Source organism: Dromiciops gliroides, chromosome 1 (genome assembly GCF_019393635.1).
Source record: "Dromiciops gliroides isolate mDroGli1 chromosome 1, mDroGli1.pri, whole genome shotgun sequence".
Lineage (NCBI taxonomy): Eukaryota > Metazoa > Chordata > Mammalia > Microbiotheria > Microbiotheriidae > Dromiciops > Dromiciops gliroides.
The window spans coordinates 49070612-49080212 of record NC_057861.1 but is presented as its reverse complement, the minus strand read 5'-3'; the positions used below and the strand labels follow the sequence as shown (position 1 = coordinate 49080212).

The 9601-nt window shown below is 40.2% G+C and overlaps 1 protein-coding gene across 1 annotated transcript; it reads right to left on the bottom strand.

The window, feature by feature from the left end:
* Positions 1-6835: 6835 nt before the first annotated feature.
* On the bottom strand, positions 6836-7189 carry LOC122743526 (40S ribosomal protein S15a-like). Its single transcript, XM_043988515.1, has one exon. The coding sequence runs from the start codon at positions 7187-7189 to the stop codon at positions 6836-6838; it is 354 nt and encodes a 117-aa protein (XP_043844450.1).
* Positions 7190-9601: the final 2412 nt, after the last annotated feature.

Sequence of the window (9601 nt, the reverse complement as noted above, 5' to 3'; positions counted from 1 at the left end):
GCTGCTCTTTACGTGGTGGCAAGGAATTGGAAGTTGAGGGGGTGCCCATCAATTGGGGAATGACTGGACAAGTTGTGGTATATGAATACAATGGAATACTATTGTGCTGTAAGAAATGATGAGCAGGAGGAGTTCAGAGAAACCTGGAGGGTCTTGCATGGGCTGATGATGAGTGAGATGAGCAGAACCAGAAGAACATTGTACACAGTATCATCAACATTGAGTGTTGATCTACTGTGATGGACTATATTCTTCTCACCAATGCAATGGCACAGAAGAGTTCCAGGGAACTCGTGATAGAAGAGGATCTCCAAATCCAAGAAAAAAAAAAAAGAAAGAACTGTGGAGTATAGATGCTGAATGAACCATACTATTTCTTTTGTTTTTGATGCTGTTGTTTTTTTTCTATTTTGAGGTTTTTCATCATTGCTCTGATTTTTTCTCTTATAACATGACAAATGCAGAAATAGGATTAATGTTATTATGTGTATATAAAAATATATATAACCTATATCAGATTACCTGCTGTCTAGGGGAAGGGGGAGGGAGGGGAGGGAGGGAGAAAAATCTGAAATTGTAAAGCTTGTATAAACAAAAGTTGAGAACTATCTTTACATGTAACGGAAAAAATAAAATACTTTATTAATTTTAAAAAAACAGCTCTTAGTTTTATTGATTAATTCTATAGGTTTTTTTGCTTTTAATCTTATTAATTTCTTCTTTGATTTTCAGGATCTCTAGTTTAGTATCTAATCGGGGATTTCTAATTTGTTCTTTTTCTATCTTTTTAAGTTGCATGCCCAATTCATTAATCTCCTCTTTCTCTTTTTTTTTCATGTAAGCATTTAGAGCTATAAATTTTCCCCTAAGCACTGCTTTGGCTGCATCCCATAGATTTTGGTATGTTGTCTCATTATTGTCATTTTCTTGGATATAGTTATTGATTGTTTCTACGATTTGTTGTTTGACCCATTCATTCTTTAGAATGATATTATTTAATTTCCAATTGATTTTCATTCTACTTTTCCCTGGCTCTTTCTTTCATGTAATTTTTATTGCATCATGATCTGAGAAGGATGCATTTACTATTTCTGCCTTTCTACATTTGACTATGATGTTTTTGCGCCCTAATACATGGTCAGTTTTTGAAAATGTGCCATGTACTACTGAGAAAAAGGTATATTCCTTTCTAACCCCATTCAATTTTCTCCAGACATCTATCATGTCTAACTTTTCTAGTAATCTATTCACCTCTTTCACTTCTTTCTTATTTATTTTTTGGCTAGATTTATTTAATTCCGAGAGGGGGAGATTCAGATCCCCCACTAGTATAGTATTACTGTCTAATTCCTCTTGTAACTCATTTAACTTCTCCTCTAAGAACTTGGATGCTATACCACTTGGCGCATATATATTTAATATTGATATTACTTCATTATCTATAGTACCTTTTAGCAAGATGTAATTTCCTTCTTTATCTCTTTTAATGAGATCTATTTTTGCCTTTGCTTTGTCTGAGATAAGGATTGCTACCCCTGCTTTTTTACTTTAGCTGACGCATAATATATTCTGCTCCAGCCTTTTACCTTTACTCTGTGTGTATCTCTCTGCTTCAAATGTTTCTTGTAAACAGCATATTGTAGGATTCTGATTTTTAATCCACTCTGCAATTTGCTTCCGTTTTATAGCAGAGTTCATCCCATTCACATTCACAGTTATTATTACTGACTGTCTATTCCCCTCCATTTTATTGTACTTCCCCCGCCTTCCTTCACCCTATTCCTCCTCACTGACGTTTTACTTCTTACCCCTGCCTCCCCCAATCTGCCCTCCCTTTTTATCACCCCCCTCTCTTTTCTTTACCCTTTTCTCCCTTGCTTTTGTCCTCCCTTCTATCAGTCCCCCCCCCTTTCCCTTTCCCTTTTGCTTCCCTAAAGAATGTGCTGTTTCTTTATCCCAATGAATGTATATGTTATTCCCTCTTTGAATCAAATCTAATGAAATTAGGGTTGAAACAATGTTCACCCCTCCTTTCTTTCCCTCTATTGTAATAGGTTTTTTTTTTCACCTCTTCATATGATATAATTCATCCCATTCCACCTCCCCTTTCCTTTCCTCCCCTTAGACTCCCTTTTTAACCCCTTAATTTTTTTTTGTATCATCACATCAAAGACAATTTATATTTATACCCTCTGTGTAAACTCCTTCTCTCTGCCCAAATACATTTACAATTCTTAAGAGTTATGAGTATTATCTTCCCGTGTAGGGATATAAGCAGTTTAACCTAATTGAGTAACCTTTTTTTTTCCCCTCTGTTTACCTTTTTAAACTTCTCTTGATTCTTATATGTTAAGATCGAATTTTCTATTCAGTTCTGGTCTTTTCATCAGGAAAGATTGAAAGTCTCCAATGTCATTAAATGTCCATCTTTTCCCCTGAAAGAGAATGCACATTTTTGCTGGGTAATAGATTCTTCGTTGCAATCCAAGTTCCTTTGCCTTCCGGAATATCATATTCCAAGCCTTGCGGTCCTTTAATGTTGAAGCTGCCAGGTCCTGAGCAATCCTGACTGTGGCTTCATGATATTTAAATTGCTTCTTTCTGGCTGCTTGGAGTATTTTCTCCTTCACCTGATAATTCTGGAATTTGGCTACAATATTCCTTGGAGTTCTCCTTTTGGGGTCTCTTTCAGGAGGTGATCGGTGGATTCTTTCAATGATGATTTTATCCTCTGATTCTATGATATCAGGGCAGTTCTCCTTAATAATTTCCTGGAATATGGTGTCTAGATTCTTTTTCTGGTCATGGCTTTCAGGCAGACCAATGATTCTCAAATTGTCTCTCCTTGATCTGTTTTCCAGATCAGTTGTCTTTCCAATGAGGTATTTCACATTTTCTTCTATTTTTTCATTCTTTTGATTCTGCTTGACTGATTCCTGGTGTCTCATGGATTCTTTATCTTCCAACTGACCAATTTTAATTTTTAAGGCATTGTTTTCTTCAGTGAGATTATGCACCTTTTTTTCCATTTGGCCAAGTGAATATTTTAAGACATTGTTTTCTTCAATGAGATTATGCACCTTTTTTTCCATTTGGCCAAATGAATTTTTTAAGGCATTGTTTTCTTCAGTGAAATTATGCTCTTTTTTTTCCATTTGGCCAGTCAATTTTTGTGCTTCCTTTTCCAAGCTGCTGATTCTTTTTTCATAGTTTTCTTGTTTTGCTTTCATTTCTCTCCCCATTTTTTCTTCTACCTCTCTCAATTGATTTTTTAAATCCTTTTTGAACTCTTCCAGGAAGGCTTTTTGTTCTTGAGACCAATTCACCTTCCCTCGTGAGGCTTCAGATGTAGGCAATTTGAGGGTATTGTCCTCATCTGAGTTTGCATTGGCTTCTTCCCTATTGATACAGAAGCTCTCAATGGAGAGGGCTCTCTTTTGCTTCTTACTCATTATTGCAGCTTTTAAATTTATTTTTTAAGTTGAGGTCTGCTCTGGGGGCACCAGGGTCCCTGTTTTGGGCTTTTTGTGCAGGGGTATAGGTGCTGTGTGACCGGCTTTTTACTGTGAGGCCTTTATAGTGTGTGCAGTTCACCCCCCTGCACTTCCTGTCTGAGCGCTTGGCCAGGCGCCTGATCCCAGCGCCCGATCCCGCCTGACCCGTTTGTGGCCCTCCCGGCCGGTGCAGGTAGGTTTTTCCACTGTCCTTCTTGGCCACCAGATTTTTGAGCCAGGTTCCAGGGGCCTCAGTTGTTCGGCTGTGGCCCGTAGCTCCTGCTGACTTGCCCTGACCCCCTCGGCGCTGGGCTGCTGCCCTGCACTGGGCCTCCCTTTCGCCCAAGTTAGACTGATCTTTTCCTGACGTTTTCTAAATTATCTCTAGTTGGAGGACTGTGTCTCTCTGTCTCTTTGTAGGTTCTGTAGTTTCAGAATCCATCCAGAGGCTTGGTTTAATGTTCTTTTTGAGGGAACAGAAGGAGAGCTCAGGCAGTTTGCTGCTTCCTCTCCGCCATCTTGGCTCCGCCCCCTCCAATTGATTTTTAATCTTTCTTGCAATTGTCCACTATTGAATGTAATTTTGATTAAATTATGATCTGAAAAGGATGTGTTGACTATTTCTGCATCTGGTTGTAAGGTGGTTTGTTTGTTTGGTTTTTTTTTTTTGGTTGTAAGGTTTTTATGCCCTAATACATGGTCAATTTTTGTGTAATTCCCATGTACTCCTGAGAAGAAGGTATATTTCTTTCTATTCCCATTAAGTTTTCTTCAGAGGTCTATCATATCTAACTTTTCAAGAATTTTATTCATTTCCTTAACCTCTTTCTTTTTTATTTTTTGGTTAGATTTATACAGTTCTGAGAGGAGAAGGTTAGGGTCCCTCACTAGGATAGTTTTATTATCTATTTCTGCCTGTAACTTATTCAACTTCTCCTTCAAAAATTTAGATGCTATACCATTTGGTGCATATATGCTAAGTATGGATATGACTTCATTGTCTTTGGTGCCTTTCAGCAAGACATAGTTTCCTCCTTTATTTCTTTTAACTAGATCTATTTTTGCTTTTTCTTTTTCTCAAATCATGATTGCTACCCCTGTTTTCTTTGCTTCAGCTTAAGCACAATAGATTCTGTTCCAGCCCCTTATATTTACCCTGTGTGTATCTCTCTGCTTCAAATGTGTTTCTTGTAAACAATGTATTGTAGGATTTTGGTTTTTAATTCATTCTGCTATTTGCTTACATTTAATGGGTGGGTTCATCCCATTCACATTTAGAGTTACGATGACTATTTCTCTCCATGCTATTTTTCACCTGTTTATCCCCCACCACCCCCCACTCTTTTTCTTTTTTTTTGGTGAGGCAATTAGGGTTAAGTGACTTGCCCAGGGTCACACAGCTAGTAAGTGTTAAGTGTCTGAGGCTGTATTTGAACTCAGGTCCTCCCGACTCCAGGGCCAGTGCTCTATCCACTGCGCCACCTAGCTGCCCCTATCCGCCCCCCCCCTCTTAACCCCTTCCCTTTCCCTCCTCACAAGTGTTTTACTTAAGATCACTGACTTTCCCAATATGCCCTCCCTTGTATCCATCCCCCCTCCCTTCTATTATCCTTGTCCTTATTTAGCTTCCTTATAGGGTAAGATAGATTTCTATATCTGAGTGTTTTAGTTATTCCCTCTTTGAGCCAACTTTGATGAGAGTCCCCTCTTCCCTCCCCGCCCCATCTTTTCCTCCATTATGATAGTTCTTTCATGCCTCTTTTTTGGTGAGTGGGACAATTTACCCCATTCAATTCCCACTCCCTCTTTCTTACATGCAATTTCTTTCTTACCCCTTTATTTTGTTTTTGTATTTTTAGGGGGTGTCCTTTTAAAGTCCTTTTTAAGTTCTTCCAGGAATTCTTTTTGGGCCTGAAACCAATTTACATTTTTCCTTGAAGCTTCACCTGTAGCCATTTTGTTACTATTGTCCTCCTCTATGTTTATGCCTTGATTTTCCCTATCACCATAGTAACCGTCAATAGCCAAGCTCATTTTGTTTTGTTTTGTTTTTTGCTCATTTTTGCACCTTGATGTTTTAATGAGAGAATTGGGCTCAGTTCCTGTACTGTTCCAGTTTTTGTGCTGAGGCTCTGGGTCTTACTGGTGGCTTTCACGGGGCTTCAGGGCTTAGTTGCTTTCTTTCTCTGTAGAGTAAGCATCCCTTCTCATTGGTATTGGGGAGTTAGTCCTCCCTTTTGACCTCCCTTGTGTGTGGGCTGGCCTTCTCCCGGGGTGGTATCCTGGTGCTGGATTGCAAAAGTTAACAAAGTCTTTCTGGTGGCTGGCCCTGGAGGAGTGATTTTATTGTTGGTTGGCCCCAGGGGTGGTGCCCTGATGCTGGGTTGCTCTGTTAGCAGTCCCTAGAGGAGTAATTTTGTTGCCAATCTTCCCAGGTATGGAGGTCCTGCTGTTGGGTTGCTATGGTAACTGAGTCCCTCTGCTAGCAGGCCTTGGAAGGGTAATTTTGTTGTAGATCTGCTGAGGGTTGGAGGCCCCTGCTGCTGGTTTGCCTGAAAAAGAGTCTTTCTGCTGGGAGGTTCCAGGGGTGGGAACTTGCTGTTGACCAGTCTTGGGCAGGACTTCACTGCTGGTCAGCAGTGGGGTCAAAGCCTCCCTGGTGGTCTGTGCTAGCTGTGGGTTGCCTGGTGAGAGTCCCTACTATACTGCTTAGACTACTCACTTGCCTAAGGACTACTGGTTTGCAGGTAGGCAAGGCCTTACTGGTGATTTGCCCCAAGCTGAGAGTCCTGCTTCAGGATCCCTCTTGTGAGCTTAGAAGCTGCTACTGCTGCTGCTGCTGCTGCTGCTGCTGCTGCTCCTCTTGGACCTCACTTCCCTCCCACCCAGGTAAGACAGACCTTCTCTGCCAGGCTGGTAGGCTGCTTCCCTGCTCCTGAAAATATTCAGAGGCAGTTTTATATTGGTTTGGAGGGGAAACTTGGGAGAGCTTCAGAGGGTTCTGCCCTCACTCTGCCATCTTGGCACTGGAAGTCCTATGACTTGTTCTTTAATTCACTCATTCTTTAAGATTAGTTATTTAGTCTCCAATTAAATTTTTTTTTTGGTGGAGCAATGAGGGTTAAGTGACTTGCCCAGGGTCACATAGCTAGTAAGTGTCAAGTGTCTGAGGCAGAATTTGAACTCAGGTCCTCCTGAATCCAGGGCTGCTGCTTTATCCACTGTACCACCTACCTGCCCCCTCCAATTAAATTTTTTTTTTGTCCATTGGAGCATTTTATTTGTATGTATGTTTTACACCCTTAGAAAAAGAATTCCAGGATTTTTCCTCCTGTGTGTTTTCATCTTGCTTCCTCATGGTCCATGATGCCAGCTGAAGTTATAAGCACAATGAACCCAAACTGATGGGATGGTAGCAGATTATTTTGCCACTTTTCCAGATCTTTCAACTGAACATCAAATCTGGGGCTGATTACACCACACTTGTTTAATCTGCCTGTGAGGTTCACAACAATTTTTCCTGCTCTGTGATCATTGATAATCTCAAATTCGCCAATGTAATCGTGCTTCATCATCACAGTTAAGAACCTAATGATTATTTTAGAGCACGGCCTAATGAGAACCTGGCATTTTCCTTGTTTTTCTGCATTGTTGATGCTTTTGAGAGCATCTGCCAGGACATTCATGCGCACCATGGTGGCAGCACTGCAAGATGGTGGAAAAATCCAATTAAATTTTTTTTTTGGTGAGGCAATTGGGGTTAAGTGACTTGCCCAGGGTCACATAGCCAGTAAGTGTTAAGTGTCTGAGGTCAGATTTGAACTCAGGTACTCCTGACTCCAGGGCCGGTGCTCTATCCACTGCACCATCTAGCTGCCCCCAATTAATTTTTAATCTGTAATTTTTATTGCATTGTCATCTGAATAGGATGTATTTAATATTTCTGCTTTTCTGCATTTAACAAATGTTTTTATGGCCTAATCTATGGTCAATTTTGGTAAAGATGTTGTGCATCTCTCTTTTTTTAATCATAAAAGTATTTTATTACTTTCTAGTTACATGTAGAGATAGTTTTTAACTTTTTTTTTTGGTGAGGCAATTGGGGTTAAATGACTTGCTCAGGGTCACACAGCTAATAAGTGTCAAGTGTCTGAGGCTGGATTTGAACTCAGGTCCTCTTGAGTTCCCTCAACTGTGCCACCTAGCTAGCCCATAACATTTGTTTTTGTTAGATTGCTAGTTCCAAATTTTTCTCCCTCCCTCCCTTCTTTCCCCCCTCCCCAAGACAGCAAGCAATCTGATATAGGTTATATATGTACAATAAAATTAAACATATTTCTGCATTAGTGATGTGAAAGAAGAATCAGAACAAAAGGGAAAACCTCAAAACAATTTTTTAAAAAACAAAAAAAGTAGAACCAGTATGATTCAATCTGCATCCAGATTCCACAGTTCTTTTTTCTGGATGTAGAGAGCATTTTCCATCATTAGTCCTTTGGAATTATCTTGGATCTGTGACATTTAAAATCTAATGTGTGGGGGCAGCTAGGTGGCACAGTGTATAGAGTGCTGGCCCTGGATTCAGGAGGACCTGAGTTCAAATCCAGCCTCAGACACTTAACACTTACTAGCTCTGTGACCCTGGGCAAGTCAATTAACCCCAATTGCCTCACCAATAAAATAAAATAAAATATTTTAAAAATCTAATGTTTGGTCACCTTTTTTCTGCCCCCAGTGTGTGTGTGGGAAACTAGCTAGGGTTTACTTATAAGTTAGAAGTGTTAGCACCAGTTTTTGGCATTAAGTATTTATTAAAGAGTACTGTGATGAAATAATGGGATTTAGCAGATACTCAAAGACCCACCTGGAGATTAATCAAGACTGATTGAATCAAGTGAGAGTAATTGACTGCTGATTAAGCCTACTTCAAGTTAATTGGATTGTAATCACACCTGGCTATCCCTTAAGAAGGTATTGTTCTCAGAAACTAGACTATGAACTCAACTTGAGAACACCTTCAAAGACAATGGATTTGGAAGACGCCAACCAATCACCTTGAAGCAGTGTGTAAGGACTGCCTCTGTTCCAGATCTATAAAAAAGCTTCCACAAACAGCTTGCTAAGGATCTGAATCCAGGGCCTGTGCTTTATCCACTAGCCACCTAGCTGCCCTGGATTATTGTATTTCTGAGAAAAGCTAAGTCTATCACAGTTGATCATCACACAATATTGCTGTTACTGTGTACAATGTACAATGTTCTATTGGTTCTGCTCACTTCACTTAACATCAATCCACTTAAGCTTTTCTAGGTTTTTCTGAAATCTGCCTGCTCATCATTTCTTACAAAAGCTACTAATTTTTCAGTTGCCTCTTTTGGGTCCTGACATTTCAAGAACAAATTAGACACACCAAGGAAAGGAAGCTTCAAGGGGTCTGATTCTCAGGGCAGAGAAGGGTCCATCTATGATCTCTAGAAGGGCAGCAACTCTCAGAGCTCAGTAATGGGCAGTTCATGGGCACTCTGAGAGCAAAGGAGTTAGAGTAACCAGCTGCCTTAATACTCCTTGGTTACCTACCTGTGCTCCTTACTTATGTGTCTTACTACCTATACTTTCACTTTGAGGCCACTCAGACTTTTTTTTTTGGCAGGAGTTGCACCAAAGACATCTGGGGAATGTCTTGAATCAACTGTTCTTGCTATATAACATTAGTAAATACCTTTTGGAAAAGCTAATTAAATCCAACTGATAATGGATATAAAAGGGGCAGCTAGGTGGTGCAGTGGATGGAGCACTGGCCCTGGAGTCAGGAGGAGCTGAGTTCAAATCCAGTTCCAGACACTTGACACTTACTAGCTATGTGACCTTGGGCAAGTCAGGTAACCTCAACTGCCTCACCAAAAAAAAAAAAAGATAATGGACATAGAAATGGGACAGTGGAGAGAATGCTAGATGTAGAATCAGGAAGACTTAAGCTCAGATCTGGCTTGAGGAACTTACTGTGTGACTTTGTGCAAGTACTTAAATGCTATCTGCCTGTTTCCTCATCTGCAAAATGGGGATAATAATAGCACCTGCCTCCAAGCATCATTGCAGTGATCAAATGA